We start from the raw sequence: 16,377 nt of genomic DNA on the forward strand, positions 1-16,377 counted from the left end.
AATACTAAACTTTTATCTTTAAATGAACTGTAGGGCTTTGTGCTGCTAAATAAAGGAACACATTTACCCACACTACAACCTGATGTAGTTTCAAAAAAACTGTCCTGATTTACACCAGTTGACAGTACATCCTACACAATCTGTGACATCTGAGAGTAGTAAGTGAGGTGGTAACTATAAAAAACTCCCCAAGCTCCAGTAATTTACCTTGTGCCATTTACGCAATTCAATACTGCTTATCACTCCTAATTACTGTGGGTGATAAATCATTGTGTTCTAAACAGAATTAGTGTCTGTTTAAACTCTCTTCATTAAAATTTAGACAAAAATCAAATAACCTGGGGTCGCACTCTGCATGTGGTTACAGACTGTAGAAAAATAAGTCATGCAAGAGTGCATCTCCTAAGTCACCACTATCGGCACGACTACACACCACAGTCCTGGCTATGTTAGAAGCAAAGTGCTTTGCACATACTAAAACATTTGCTTCTGAGCAGGACTGATTGGCCAGAGATGAGCACCCTGTTAATGCAGTTCTCTTTGTTCAGAATTAAGTCAAAAGGCCATAGGTGATTCTGCATGGTAATAATGTACAAGCACACCCATCGTGTGAGCCAATTGTTTTATTTTGTCTGAATGAGAGGAAAGGAATACTGTCATAGCTGTAGTTTTGCCTTCTGATTTTCCTCAATGACACTTACATTAAAAGAAACATCAAACAGACCCATCTTCATAACAGCAGTTTACAACAGATTGTGTTTGTTTGTTGGCTCTTGGACCGGTCTTCTATTTCCTGCCACTTCTAGATGGGCTTTTTTGATCCATGGAGGGAAGGAAAGGGAGAACGGTGTCTGTAACTGCACTGCTTCATGCATTCATTTCTGGAGTGTAAACTCGTCAAAGCTAACAACTAAATCCATCCTAAGGAATGGAAACGTGAGGCTCCCATCTCACCCTGAAGTGAGGATCCTCTAAAAGAGCCTTAAATATGCAGCTGCAACTTACAGAACACAGCCCCAAAGAAACCAGCATTTAATTTATCCTGTATTAGAGAAAAGGAGTGTATACTGAAGGATATCATATGAAATACTCACATGTAACCTTGAAACCTACTTAAGTCATTGTTTGGCTTCTCGCATTCAATGACACTGGTGAACTTCAAGGGGTCAAATTCTGAGTCCTGGAATAATAAAAGTGTTAATTACTTAGGGCAAAGACTTGAAAATTATAGCCAAAATCACTTTCTTTTCTAGCTTTCATCATGTATTAAGGTCCATTTTTTTTCAAAGGCAATTAAATGAATGACACTGTCCACTGGCACTGAAAATCAAAGGGACCTGGGCACCAAAATTCCTTAGATACCTTCCAAAATCTCCCTTACAAGGATGACTTTTCTGTTCTGCAAGTGGAAGAATGTGAGTTTCTAAAAGCATTAGATAAAAGATGCCAAGCTGAGAAGTCAAATGAATTTGGTCTGGAATGGAAAAATGAAATTTAGCTGGGAAGGCTCAAAATATTCAATAGTATCACTATACTTCATGTTCAGTGAAGCTACTGAAATTCTAGGACAACATAAGTCAATACACTGCCAATTATGAAATAGCTAATATGAGCTTTTGAAATATGAGCAAGCCTTAATTGCTTTATGCCAACACAGATAAATTAATCTACTGCAGTAAATTACACACATATAGCAGAATAACTTTTTCCTAATTAACACTTAAAAACCTTCTTGGTTCTCTAGCTCATTAGTCTGAAGCTGGTATTTTTGCTGACTATGTATGTTTGCCCGTAGTTAGGACCTTGTTGTGTCTGAGGAAAAACATCCCATCACAGCATAATTACTTGATTTTCTTAAATAAAAATCAAGGCTCTCCCTCCTTTGTCAGACCAAACAAACAGTGCACTGAAGTCAGAGATACCCAGTCTTGGTGCTGCTAAGAAGGCTGTTTGTCTCCATCAATGAGGACTACCTTTAGAAAACTGCTTTGCACACCATTTGAATGAAAGAACCAATTGTGAATTATCATATTATTAAGTTTCAGCGCTGCAAATGTTATGTTTTATAATGGTTTTGCTGAGCAGCTGTAGACTCCAACCACTACTTTTTAGAACACACTATGGGAATAGCCAACCGAGAATCAGTAACCAAAGGACAGACACAATCTTATTGCCAGCTTCTCTGAAACACACAGGTGTGTCTGGTTTTTTTATACTGACTCTACTCAGAAGAGGTGAAAGAAACTAGATATTAAATAAGAGATAAAAGAAACTAGGGGATATGTCAGCATCACCATCAACGCCCTCCTTCATTTTTCTGCCAGTTACACCTGGAAGAAAGACAGACTTACAGTATATAGGAGACAATTCAAACCACCCACACCTGACACTTTTGGGAACCTTTCCTGTATTTTTGAGAAACAAGAGATGATAAAGAGAACTGCAAAGAGGGGCTGTCACTTAGAGACAGCTACAGCCCACTGGAGGAAAAAAATCAGTTTTATATGCAGAATTCAGCTTGTAAACAAAGGGGGAGAAAAAGGACTACAGCAAAGGACAGCTCCGAGCAAAGAAGAAGATTGCTCTGCTGAGAATCAGACTCCCTAAATTAGGTCAAATTTGGCAGTCAAGTACCTGAGCCTCAGCAAGAAACCCAGATGATCTCAGCACCAAATACTGTTGGTATTTAAGCTCATTAGATATTTCTCCTGGTTAGCCTTAAACTTCTCTAGGCGACTGAAGTTTGATGCTGGAAATGCTTGGACGTACTCAGTTCTTCAGAAGCACCTAAGACATCATTAGGCTGTAGAATGGGGCAGATATGGTAAAGCCACACGGTCACCCCCTTTGACCCTCGTTCCTCAGCTGCTCACTTCAGACAGGCACAGACACCAGCAGTCACAAGGAAGGAATCACTGGCTAGAACAGACATCACGAAGCTTTCTGGCCTTGGCATCTGAAATCTGTTACTACAGCTCCTAAACTATACACACTCTGCCTGTGTCCTTGCCTCCAGCAGTCAAAGGTTCACGTTACAGAGACACTACACTAGTAGCCAGTGCTACCTGGCAGCTGGCTTTACTTAAGCTTGTTGGAGAAGGTGAAGTTCTCCCAAGTCATGCCAAAACTTGTTGTGCTGGGAAACCTTGTGCTGTCTACAGAACACCTGCTCTGCTGCCTCAGAAGATGATCATTTTCTTCCTTGCCCTGGTATGTTCCTTGGCAAAAAAAAAAAAAAAAAAAAAAAAAAGTACAGGGAAAATAATCTGTAAACATTGTCCAAGGTGTTTCGATAGTATACTGTCTGTCTGCCCAAGGATTGTGCTAAAGAAGAGTCACCACTGTAGCTTGAATTGCATTTGTAAATTGGAGGGAAAAGACTGGAAAGGGAAACATTACTTGCCTTTTTATTATAACATACTATATATAATACAGTTAATTTAGCACAAATTTTCATTCAGTGGTCTTAAAAAAAGAAAAGAAAGAAATCTTAACATCTTTGATGAATGCCCCTGAGGGAACCCTAGAGACACCTAATAATAAACTCCATTGTAATCAAATGCAGGTTTTCTATGGCTGCTGAACTCAGCAGAGAGAGCATGGTTTCTAGTGCTGTACAGACACATTAACTTCTAGAGCAATTCGAAGTTTGCAGACTGAATCCCATTTCTGCTAAGAAAGCCTGCCAGCAAAGCCAGCGACTTTACAATTAAGAAAAAAATCTACTTAAAATCTAGAGCTAAAGTCTTCGCAAAAAGAAAGATCTTGTCAAATAAGAGAGGACTAAACCTACCCAACCTCCCCATCACTACCATGCAACATAGTCTTTCTCCCTCCTTCGTTTTTTGGATTCTTTTCATTTATGAACTAAAAGTCCTTTATTGTTGAAGCTAACCGTCTGTGTATTTGTGTTCTGTTACAAGTAACTTGAAATACGTGATTATGGTCTTTAACCAGATAATATCTGGGAGGAGAGAAAATCCAATTAGAATAGTAGTTTACGTAAGGAAATGAAGCTGCTGAATTCTGATTTATGGCAAGAGCTCTTTGGTTTATTAATAAATCAAATAACTCCATCTCTTTCCAGTAAAAAGGAAGAGTAGATACACACTGTATATTACAGCTGATGACACTGTTTTGATGTGAAAATGTCTTTTGGTAAATGAATGAACAAATAGGTTAAACACTGCCTGCGTGTAACTGCTTTCAGTGGTTATAAAGAAGCACAAAGTTAACATAAGATTTCACAATGATCGAAGTTTTGTTCCTTTTTATGCTGAAACCTAACTTCCGCAGCAAATGAAACATGAACTGTGATGATGGTCTCATGTAACATGTTTAGCTGCAGCCAAATAGATGTTCAAGCCCAAAGTGTTGCTTTTACAGTGCATAAATCGTGATTTGTGCTGTTTTCTGGGTAAAAGTCCATGAAAAAATTACATTCTCCACTACTCCCTTTAATTTTTCTCTTACAGTGAATTTCTGCATCACTGTTAAGACACAGAAAACACGATCAAAATATAGTCAAAAATAGCACTTACCCAGACCTTTGTGCAGCAGTTATCTGATGTGCCTGATTTTCAGTGTCTTACTTTCCCCATACAGAACTGCTGGGCATTAAAGCTGTCCCAGCCTCAAGAGGGATTAAAAGCTCCATGCCTAGACAGACTGCAATCTCTGTTAGGCTTTCCAGTGCCTAATTTCCCTGAAAACTTGACTTATTTGGTGCTCTCATGGTCTCCCAGCGCACATCAACAAGGCCAGGTCACTCACAAAAAGCAGCTGGAGGCATTTTTTTTTATTTTCTGAAGTTATGTGTCATATTTATCACAAGGTACCTCTGCATGTGTCCCAAACCTGTGCCTTGTGCACCACTAACTTTAACAAATGACCTTCTGGTTGATACAAACTTGGGAGAGATTCACTGATTGCAAGTAAGTTCCCCTGAGTATTTCACAAAACTGTTGGATGGCAAAGGCCAGGACTAAATTCTGTTCACTTCAGTCAAATTTTTCTGTTAAACAACCTGTTCTCTTGCTACAGTGTACATTTACCTGCAAAATACCTTGCTTACGCTTAAGGCAGATGTCTTGCTACGACGTAGTGCCTAATTTGGAGCACAGACTGGTCATTGTAAGAGACATTACAGAAAAACTGTGCTTGAAAGGATACTTGAAGGTCACTTGGAGAAACAAGAAATCTAAAAGAAGGGCCAGAAATGATTTTACTAGTTTCAGTGAGTGCTGACTTTGAAAAAAGTCAACATGAGCACCACATATGTCAAAGTCTAAGCAAAGTCAAGCACATTCAATTATTTTAACAGATAAAAAGAAACAGCAACCATAACTCACAAGTTTTTACTCCTGCATTAACACTCTAAGGCTGCACACAATCATATTGCCACTTGTGCTTCTCTCCCTTCAGGCCAATCAATCTTGAATTCTCTTTGAAACAGTGAAAGAGCACCAGTATGAGATATGGATGATATTTAGCAGTCAAGAAATGCAGATTTGCTTCCATGAGGCTGAAAATAGAACTAAATCCTTGTTTCCCTTTGTCTTGAGCAAATGGGACTAGTGTAAACCCCTCTGCCCATGCTATTCACACTATCTTAGCACTTGCAGTCTCTAAAAGATTAGGACTTTCATTCTTTTCCTCATGTTAGGTCTTGCCCCTGCTTTTTTGACACAGTAAGCATGGATATAAGCATGATCCATACGGGCGCCAGTTTGGTTCTCTGCTGGTCTTTCAGATGGATGCCGTTCTTCCTGTTGGGTTTGAATTTCACATCACCATCACAGTATCACAGCAATGCCACTCTGCAACAAGGCTCCCATGTTGTACTGTCTGCACACTGGCAATAGAATGCAAGTTACTTCAGAGAGTAAAACCACAAAATTTATCTCACTGCCTTTGCTCTGGAGAATGTAGGCAATGGTTGGATGGTTGGTAAACACTGCCTGAAAAACCGAATGACCACAGACCTGCACACAGGGGATGAGAAGGTAAAACTGGTGGCATGCCTTATCCAGTGCTGCCTGGCCTATCAAGACACCAGGAACCTGTTGCTGTGACCACCATGGCACAACAAGGTTCTTTTTCAGTGGGTAAGTCATAACAAGGTCTTAAAAGATATGAAACCTCTGTTTCAGTCATTTCTTCCCATATGGTTTGAGAGTTTCAGAAATACAGAAATAAAGAAGTACATCACTTTGTCAACCATGAATGCATAGAATAATTCAGATATATCCCCACATCGGGGTTGCTCACACCCTGCATTCAGAAGCCTTCAGTGACTAAAAGTTATCCACTTCACCCTAGCAGTAAGAATTCTTTCTTACCAATATAATATTAGAAACAGGTCTTGAAGGTTTCTGCATGTATGAAATGATACACAAGAAACATCGGAGGAGTGAAGACTACTTCTTGCTTCACTCTTCTGCCCTATCATGTCATAACAAAATGAAAAAAAGAAAAAAAAAAACAAGAGAAAAAAAAAGAAGGGATTTAATTCAATCATAAGAAACTGACTTTCCTCAAATACCTGACTTCACCTTTTCATTTTGCCAAAATAGCCTTAGTTCACTGCCTTCCTCTGAAAAAACTGCTGACTTTTTAGGAACTCATAGGTATTTCTGAAAGCTTGAAACTTATCAAATGACACACAGTGATACTTATATTAGGTATTTTATGTACTCGGTGATTCCATAGAATGTTTTTCATTTCTTCAGGAGTCTTCTTGCTAGGAAAATGTTTAACATCCTATCCATAAATCCTACTCCTTCCAGTTTTTTAAAACTTCAGGAAATTCATTCTTACTCTAAATGCAGCAATGAGAAGGCTTATTTTCCTTATGTAAGCAGACTTAGTCAGATTGCAAACACCTGCTAAATATGGATTCCTTCAAAGCTGAATTTCAAATTAAAGTTAAATTGCAGATGTAAAGGGTTTTGTGACTAGGCTTTAACAATGCTCTACCTATTAAACCTGATAATGAGTTTCATTTAAAACAATAACTTAGGTCTCCAGTAATTGGACTGTGTCTCTGGTGGAAGCACAAATGTACACAGGAGAAAAAACCATAATGGAAAGGTGTTTTCTTTAAAATTTTTCTTGAAATAAACTACTGTCCCTTATCTCTAAGGTGACGATTGATGTATCACCATCTGAAAAACTTATATCCTAAAAAGGCAAAGCGTTGAGGGGAAAAAATGTTACAATACTTCTACAGAGTTGGAAACCAACAGGTAGAGGGATGAAGGAACTACAGAGATCTGTCAAAAAAAAGAAGACTGAATTTAGCTCTCTCCAACATGACTTTGGAGCTTAAGCTGCAAGATCATTCTGAATCTCTACAGTGAAATGCCAACCTTTTTGACTCTGCTGGTAACCTCATGAAACTGTCATAGTTCAGGAAGCAAAGCATGCTGCTCTGCCAGATGAGTTAGTCTGACAATTACAGTGTTCAAACAACATATTCCCCTTCATTAAATGCGTGTCGTATGGGTGATTTAATGGCCTGCTAGTGATATTAATAATGCATAGTTATTAACATGTTTTCATTTATTCATCTGCCCTACTTTACTGCTGCAGAAACCTGAGTTTCATGTTCAGTCCTTCCTTCCAATAGGACAGCATGAGTATCCCAGGCTGCCTTTAGGTGACAGGGACAGTTACCCGCTTATTGCATTGTGTTTACTGGCTATGCTGGGGATTTTATCCAGACTTCTCCCTGCCGTACAATTGCTGGATGAAGGCTCTGGGATTTGTTTCGGCATGTATGTCTGGAGGAAACAAAAAGGGAGAACTGGAGTCATGGGGACAACTCAGAGGAAATCTTTAATAGACAAAACCCTGCCTCAGCCAGAAAAATAACTTTCCAGTTTAAAAGCTTTTAAGTGCAATAAGAAGGCATCCTCCTAATGCATTGGTCCATCCTATTATTCCTTTATATAGCAGTACCCTGCATTTACCATAGAAAATGAGACTGACCTTTTATTAATGTGCAACTGGAATTGCATATTGATTTTATGTATCCAAAGCATGCAGACTGTTTGTATATGAAAAGAGTGAAATGTTTTAATGTATAAACTGCATTAGTCTCTCTGGCAGAATTTATCTGTGCAACTAATTCACAAGTAAAGGAAGAAACAGTTTATCTATGCTATTTAGAAACTAAACAGATCCAGCCATACATCAGAGTTTAATAGCTTTGTTTTCCACACTGACAACTACTACTATAATTGGATTTTTTTCAGTACTGTTTGTTTAAATGGAACAGAGATGTTCAGTATTCAGAAACACTGGAACAGCTGAACAAGCCAAATACATGTTAGGGGGCTGATCTTCCTCTGGCTGACCTAAGTAAAAGTTTTCCCCTTTGTAGAAAATAATATGAGGGAACAGCGCAATACCCAGCCTGCAGGAAAAGAAATGTGTTGCTTGCAATACCTAGGAAGACCTCACTAATTCTATGACAGCCAGCTGAAGCAACTGCTGTTAGTCAGTCAATCATGGGACAAAAATACAAAAAAAAAAAAAAAAAAAAAAAGTTAGCAACGCTGAAAATACACATATGCAAGTTCTAATGTCCCTTGGGATGATGGCCATCCTTAGCAAAGCACTGAAAATTACAGTGGTGTGAGTGAACTCGTTCGTGGACTATAGTAGCGCTGGAGAGTGGTAAGGGAACAGAGTATGTCAAGGCTGAAATATGGACCCAAACCTGGACAATTAAAAAAGTGGTATCTGCCTGTTCCAAAAGTCAGTCACTGAAATAAGTGAATGGGTTCATATTCTGTAAGAACCAACCTCAGCATTGGCTCAGTGCTTTAAATAAACCACAAACCAAGCCTCTCAAGGCCTCACAAAACTCTGCATACAACCCGCACTGCTCCTCCAGAGGCTTTTCGCTTCATGCGCACAGACACGTGGTAAGATGCAACCCTCCCCACTCTCCAGTGCTTTCTCCTTTCTGGAGAGATTTCTAGCAGTCTTTCGGCTGCATTTTGTAACTGCTGGCAGAAAACTTCACTTGATTAGTGGCAGTAACATTGCACAGTCATTTTAATTTGGTAGCACAACAGCTCAGGTCAGCTTCCGAATATACCTTAGCCTACTCCTGCTCTAGTCCGGGCTGCTGGCCAGTCTGACTTCTTGTGGGATGAAGTTCTGCCAGAAGAAATGGGAATGGGAAGACCTAAGACCCTTCAACCAGAAAAGGGAAACGCCAAGCACCTCTCTGACACCATCCCACAAACACAAACCAGAACATCAGAGTCCTGACAGGAGAGAGAGTGGCTGGTAATGAAAGGTTTTCCTTATGAATGGTAAAACCTAACAGAAGCAGCTGTAGTCTCGGGATGCAGTAAAACACAGCAAAGCTTGATGAGCCCACCTCAATGTGAAGATGGGGAATCTGGATAAAAACAGCTTTACCTTGCAAGGCATTACATTACATTTAAGAAACATTTCTAGGATGTGAGGGAAACTTGTAACATACAGCAAACCACCCAAGGAACTGAGAGACTCCAGCCACTGCCAGCTGCAGGAGAGCACAGAGGGAGAGCAGCAGTCCTAATGAAAAGGCACCTTTTATTCTATATACTACTGGGCAGCATTCATATCAGCATGATCACAGGTTTGTCAGCCTTTCCACGTGCATCTCCAGCGTGAGAAGGCTATATAACCAAGTAAAAACTCCCCGAGCTGGACACTCGCACACCGTCTTCACTTGGAATTGTATCTCGAATCAACATCCACCATCATGTGCCTGCCCTACTAAGGCTTCTAAGGCAAACGCAGCATTTGTCTGCACCTTCTCCGCTTAAGCCCAGCTGTTTCTGTACGTCCCTCATAGCTTTGTGGAGAGGGTGGAGGGGCAGCTGTGAAGGTTAACAGTCAGTCTGAGGTCAGCAGGGCTGTGGTTGGCGTGCACGGTGCATGGGGGAAGTTGTGATGGCTGCAGAACACTCTGGCTAAGAGCTTCGCTCTCAGGTCTGTCGAGTCTCATCTACTACCTATTTTACTGAACAAGTTCCTTTTCAATCAGCAGGCTAAAGACTCCGGTGGCAAAGTGAAAAACATCTTTTAAAAAACTCAAGGAATTCAAGGGTGATTTTTTTCAGACACCAGATGATTGCATAGATCTTATGAAAAGAAATTCATGATGGCCTTGCCACTTCCAAAACTGGACAGCAGAGCTGGGAAATGGGCTGAGGGGGACGAACACATATCGTTGAGGTAGGGATTGAAGTTTGCTTCCCTGTTCCACGCTCTAGCCAGCCTCATGCTTCAGGCACGCACAATGGTTACAAAGTTCCTGCATAGTCTTGTCTTCAGTAATCTGTATGCTTTGTTCAGTTAAGTGTAGAATTAAAACATACACGAATACGACCTGTTGAATCAGGACACAGAACAGCAGAGTCTACTACTCTTGTGCAGGCTTCCCTCACCAGCTTTATTATCCTCTTGGGCAGATGTCATCTACCTGGGATTTCTGCAAGGCCTTTGATACGTTCCTCCACAACATTCTTGCCGCTAAATCAGGGAGATACGGGTTTGGTGGATGGACTGTTAGATGGATAAGGAATTGGCTGGATGGCCATGTCCAAAGAGTTACAGTCAATGGTTCGATGTCCAAGTGGAAAACAGTAATGAGTGGTGTCCCTCAAGGGTCTGTACTGGGACCGGTACTATTCATGAGTGATGTAGACAGTGGGATTGAGTGCACCCTCAGCAAGTCTGCAGATGACACCAAACTGAGTGATGCAGTTGATACACTTGAGGGAAGGGATGCCATCCAGGGGGACCCTGAGACAGTCTTGAAGAATGGACCTATGTGAACTTCATGAAGTTCAACAAGCCCAAATGCAAGGTCCTGTACTTGGGTCCGGGCAATCCCCAGTATCAATACAGACTGGGGGATGAATGGCTTGAGAGCAGCCCTGTGGAGTAGGACTTGGGGATACCGGTGGATGAAAAATTGGATATGTGCCCGCAATGTGCGCTTGCAGCCCAGACAGCCAACCGTATCCTTGGCTGTATCAAAAGAACCATGACCAGTAGATTGAGGAAGGTGATTCTCTCCCTCTACTCTGCTCTTGCGAGACCCCACCTGAAGTACTGCATCCAGCCCTGGGGTCCCTGGTATAAGAAAGATATGGACTTGGTTAGAATGGGTCCAGAGGAGGGTCATGAAAATGATCCGAGGGCTGTAACATCTCTCCTGTGAAGAAAGGTTGAGAGAGTTGAGGTTCAGCCTGGAGAAGAGAAGGCTCCGGGAAGACCTTCTAGCAGCCTTCCAGTACCTAAAGGGGGCCTACAGGCAACCTGGAGAGGGACTTTTTACCAAGGCCTGCACTGACAGGACAAGGGGCAACAGTCTTAAACTGAAAGAGAGTAGATTTAGATTGGATATAAGGATTAATTTTTTACTACGAGGGTGGTAAGACACTTGAACAGGTTGCCCAGAAAAGTTGTCGATGCCCCATCACTGAAGTGTTCAAAGTCAGGTTGGATGGGGCTTTCAACACCCTGATCTAATGAAAGGTGTCCCTGCCTATGGCAGGGGTGTTGGATTAGATGGTCTTTAAAGGTTCCCTTCCATTCTATTCTATGATTACATGATTCTTATGCAAATATTCATTATTATAAGCATTCAATAAATATGAGATGTGGAAGTGCAACCAATGAGAACAAATGTCAGCAATAAGACCAACAGGGAGAACATCATTTAATAAAATAGTTTGTGTAATTTTTCTTCCATGTCATTATCAGTTATCTACTTTAAACAAAGACAGCTGAAACAGCTTCTGGTGGAGCACCAGGAGATACTCCATTGCTTTTTGTTTCTTAACAGCTGACATGACCCACCTCCATGTAGTTAATAGCCGTACAAAGTCATTTTTATCCCCTCCTGTTACACTGCAGCAGCCTGTAAGTCAGATCCCTGTGATCTCAGCCATGCAGGCCACATTGCTATACAGGTATAGGAGAATACTAAGCCATCTGGGGCATGGTTTTGAATCTGGTATTTAATCAAGTCAGGCCAAAAATATAATGAGCAAACAAGCTTGGAAAAGTTAAGTAGAGGCTGGTAAATGCTTATGACAAATTATATGTGCTTTCTAACCATGCTGTATCTTAAACTTCAAATTCTCTTTCTCTTAGAAGCCAAAAGGCTAAGTGTTTCCTGCTTTGATGTAAACCAGCCCATTTGTCATTAAGAAAGCTGAATTAGTGTATTAGCACTGTTGTCTATAAATCTCCATGGACTACTGATGTTTTTAATTCAAAACCAAATGGAAGTATAAGGGCTATAGTTCTGTGTGGATAACAGTATCTCCTCCAGACACGTACCTACAGGACAATCATAGCTTTCTCTCTCACAAGCACATACACATATATGAAGTGTCTGACCATCACAGAGCCATAGCAGAACTTGAAAGTATGAACCCGAGTATAACCAATGAATGGAAATTTTCATGAGTTTATTGAAATAACAGTTTTGAGACATACGGGCAGCCACTTCCCATGTAAGTAACATTTTAATGCAAATTTCTACTGGCTTCCATGGCCTTCCTTATCAGTACTAAAATGTGTAAAAGACTTGGAGGGGGGCAGGTGAAGAAAAGAGAAGTGGGATGAGGGTTCACATCCTGGATGCTGAGATAAATACAGGAGTTCCTCATTCTGATGCTCTGCGTTTTCTGGCAGAAAAGCAGACCCCTTCTCTACCTCAGTGCTCCCAAAGCAAAGTGAGACCATACCATCATAGCTGGGGTTACACGTGGCTTAATACTGTGAACCCTCCCACTCTGGAAAAGAAGGCCCTTCCATCCTTTCCTAACCACTGATACTGCCAACTGGGGTTATGGTATCAGAGACAAGTGTAGCGTGACATGTTTCCAGCTCAGAAATCCTGGCCCTGAAATCAGGAGTTCTCAGCACTATATTACAAAACCTCATTTCTGAGAACAGATATTCCCGATATTTCCTGTTCCCAGCTGACAGGCCAATGTATGGCTAAGGAATAAACAGTTCCAGAAATAAACTTTTGTTCAGTAAAACTGAATTAGGCTAGGAGATCAGAAAAGTCATGACAAAAAAAAGAAAAAAAAATTAATTGGAAAATCCCTTCTTAACTTGCTTTAAATGTAAATGTTTACTTCTCTGTAACAGGAAAGCAGTATAGCATTTTTTTTTTCTCTACGGACCTGAAATGCTCTCTTGTTTCCTAATGCATTTCAGAAAAACAGCACAACAGAAAGATGCTGGACTATTGATACAGAGAATGAAATGTCCTGCCTGTCTAGAGATCAGACACAGCACAAGCACTGGCATAATACATTTCCTTACATGGATTTACCACTGTTCCACCGGTGCTGGAAGGATTACCCTAGGGATGGGAGGTCCTTCACAGCCAAGACATTCAAACTTAGATTCATCAATTTAGCCCCTTTAATCTATATTTAAACACAAAACCAAACAGCCAAAGCCAATGGCAAAAGTCAAGTACTCAGCACTCTTCAGAACTGGACCCCTCCTCTGTCCCTTCCCACCTCCCCGCCCCCACGCTTAGATTAAGATAACCAAAATTTTCTCTTACAGTTATTCAAATTCTTTGTCCCTCTAATGAAGCTCTCTCGACAGTCAAACTTGCGGCCTGGACACCTGCACAATGGAAACTAGAAAGAGTTTATAACCTTGCTTAAAGCTGACCAAGGAGGAAGTGAACCCTCATTCTTGAGTTTTTTATTTCCCTGTATCTCCCAGTGTGAGACTGCTGACTAAATGCCATGGTAAAATGATAGAGTGAAAAATTGTTTTCAGCCTTTCTTTAGGACTTCTAGCTCGCATAAGAGTTTGCCACAGCACTGACTTGGGTCCTGCTCTGCACCAGGCTGTTCTGCACGCAGCTTCTGTATGTTTGTTTCTCTGTTAGAGAGACAGTAGTTGCTTCCTCTTTAAATAGACATGTCCACGGTTTCTACACAAGTCATCTCTGAACGTGGTACTATCCAAAAAAAGATACAACAATATAGGTGTAGAGCTTTTTGTAACGATTCAACGCTCATCAAAGAAATCTACTGAATGTTCAAGGCATGACTTCAGACAAAGGTCTTCACAGGGTGTGACGAGCTTGCATTTTGCACTGACAAACACAAGTCTTCTTACAAGACTTGCTTCCCTAAAATCTTCAGTTAAACTCTAGAACTAAAAAAATAGTTTTTAATTTAATATTCTGGTAGTGTATACGGAAAAGCATTGTTTTATTTTGCTTGTTTGATAGGTTTTTTTAACTCTCTTTTCCCTCAGGGAAATCTAATTTTGGCAACATGTGTGGGATGGAGCACTAATCTGCTGTTTTAACATGTGCGTATCTGGAATTTTCGAGCCACTTTCCTAGCCTTGTGAACCTTCTAAAAATACTGCAAAAAAGAAAGGCACAAGGGATAAGCCCCAAAAGATGCTAGAGAGACATTCACTGTTCTTGTGGCCTGATTCTACCTTGTTGAAGTGCAGTTTAAACAACACTAAATATGCTGACTAGTTCACATCTACTTGATTATAATAGTGCAGTATTCCCACTAATTTCAGGGTGTGATAGCCTGAGAGTATTAGTGGGACAAGGAGCAACAGGGAGAGTATAGCTATGCCCATTTATGTGTTGCTTTAGAAGACTCCATCAGACTCTTTGAGATGAGAAGCTCCTATCAGCGGATGAGTTGAAATCTAGTCCGCCTGGGAGTTGTGGTCATTTAACTTCAGCTCTTCTCTCAAACTGGGCTAGTTTAACTGATGCAGATGGCTGTACAAGAAATCTTAGCTCAATTTAGGCTAAACCAAAATTTGAAAATTGCTTTCTTTTTTTTTTTTACTTTTTTGAGGGAGAAAATGTGAATGCAAAAGGAACACCTACATTAAGATACCATGGCTGCCCTCTGAGCTGTTTTCATGCAGTTAGCATGAGATGCCCTTCCCAAAGTATCTCATACATAGAGCAGCCTGCAGCCACCAACCGTCAGGCTTACAGTGCAGCCCTTCCAGAAAGCTGTCTTGTCTTCTCTTCTGGTTCAGTTTCTGCCTAGGACTCACAGGGCAAGAAAGAGATGGTATAAATGGCTTAATGCTTGGAACAGGAAGCTGTGGGACTGTTCCTCTAAGTCCAGCTGTACCCAGTATGCTTCCAGCACTGTGCAAGAACAGGTAGGGCTGGAATGCAAGCTGGATCTGTCAATTCAGCCCAGCTTCCAGGCTGGGACAGATGAGCAAATGTGCCTGCAGTAAGCAAAGGCTCTGAGTTTATACATATTCCAGAAGGGTTCACATACGGACTTGTGAGGAAATCAGACTAATGAGTTATTTTGATGCTAGTCTCCATTCAGATGAACCCTCCCAAACAGGCAGACACCAAATTCAGACGTGCTTTTTAGACAAAGTAAATAAGGAGCCACAAAGTCACTTGCAAGACTTACCTAAAGCTGTTTAATCATGCTAGTACAAGCTTGTTTTGAACAAAGGTCTACTCTTAGGAGAAAATGATAGGGGCAAAAAATCTATCCTATACACCCACCAGCTCTCAGAGGGATACATGCACCTTCTCACAGGGGATGGCAGCTGCTACATTTAGCTTAGCTTTCAGCTGAACTGAAGCTTTCCACATAAACATCCAGGACATGGCCAGTGGTTAATAAACCATAAGCCGCTCCAGAATCCACAGAGAGTCTTTGTGGATTTTGTTAAAAGGCATACTGAGTAAAAACAGTGGAGTATTTTGTTTGTTTCATACTACAAGGCAGCAAGAAAATGTAAATGTTTTTCATGAGTCTAGATTCATACTATCAAAATATCCTAAATCAAGTTTATGAAACCTGAAAGGGAGTTTTGAGCTTTCACAGCCCAAGTTATATCTGCTTATCCGCTCTCTGAAGAGCGGCTGACACTGAAAACATTCCATAAGCAACTGCAGAGGGTGTGGTGGCACAGCAGCCTGCAGAGTAGCACAGAAAACACATTGATTCCTTCTGCCTACTGTGTCTCCTATTAGATCCAGCACACCAGAAATGGCTGCTGTGACTCGGCAGCAGCGAGGGTGGGTTACAAATTAGAATGAAACTGGTGGAATACCAAGAAACACTTGTTTTTTCCAAGTGATGCTTACTGGTCACTGCTAACACTGTTAGATCACTCACAGTGGGATTTAGCACAGTGCTTTCTCCCAGCTGCATTCGCCAGCGTGTCACGCTGCACACATGGATCTGATCCATGTTTCAGTGTGAAGACAGTCCACTATCCTTTTGACTTTAAAGACAGAGCATGCAGAAGTACATTTCTGACTATTTTAAACATTTCTAGCACATCCTGTTGCTGTAG

The 16,377-nt window shown here is 40.9% G+C and overlaps 1 protein-coding gene across 1 annotated transcript in view; it reads right to left on the bottom strand.

The window, feature by feature from the left end:
• ATP10A (ATPase phospholipid transporting 10A (putative)) overlaps positions 1-16,377 on the bottom strand; it is a 122,135-nt gene that overhangs the window by 55,542 nt on the left and 50,216 nt on the right. The window contains exon 3 of the mRNA XM_075057284.1: positions 1,095-1,180. Coding sequence (XP_074913385.1) covers positions 1,095-1,180 — 86 coding nt within the window. The remainder of the gene's footprint in view (positions 1-1,094; positions 1,181-16,377) is intronic.

Source organism: Buteo buteo, chromosome 25 (assembly GCF_964188355.1).
Source record: "Buteo buteo chromosome 25, bButBut1.hap1.1, whole genome shotgun sequence".
NCBI classification, from domain to species: domain Eukaryota; kingdom Metazoa; phylum Chordata; class Aves; order Accipitriformes; family Accipitridae; genus Buteo; species Buteo buteo.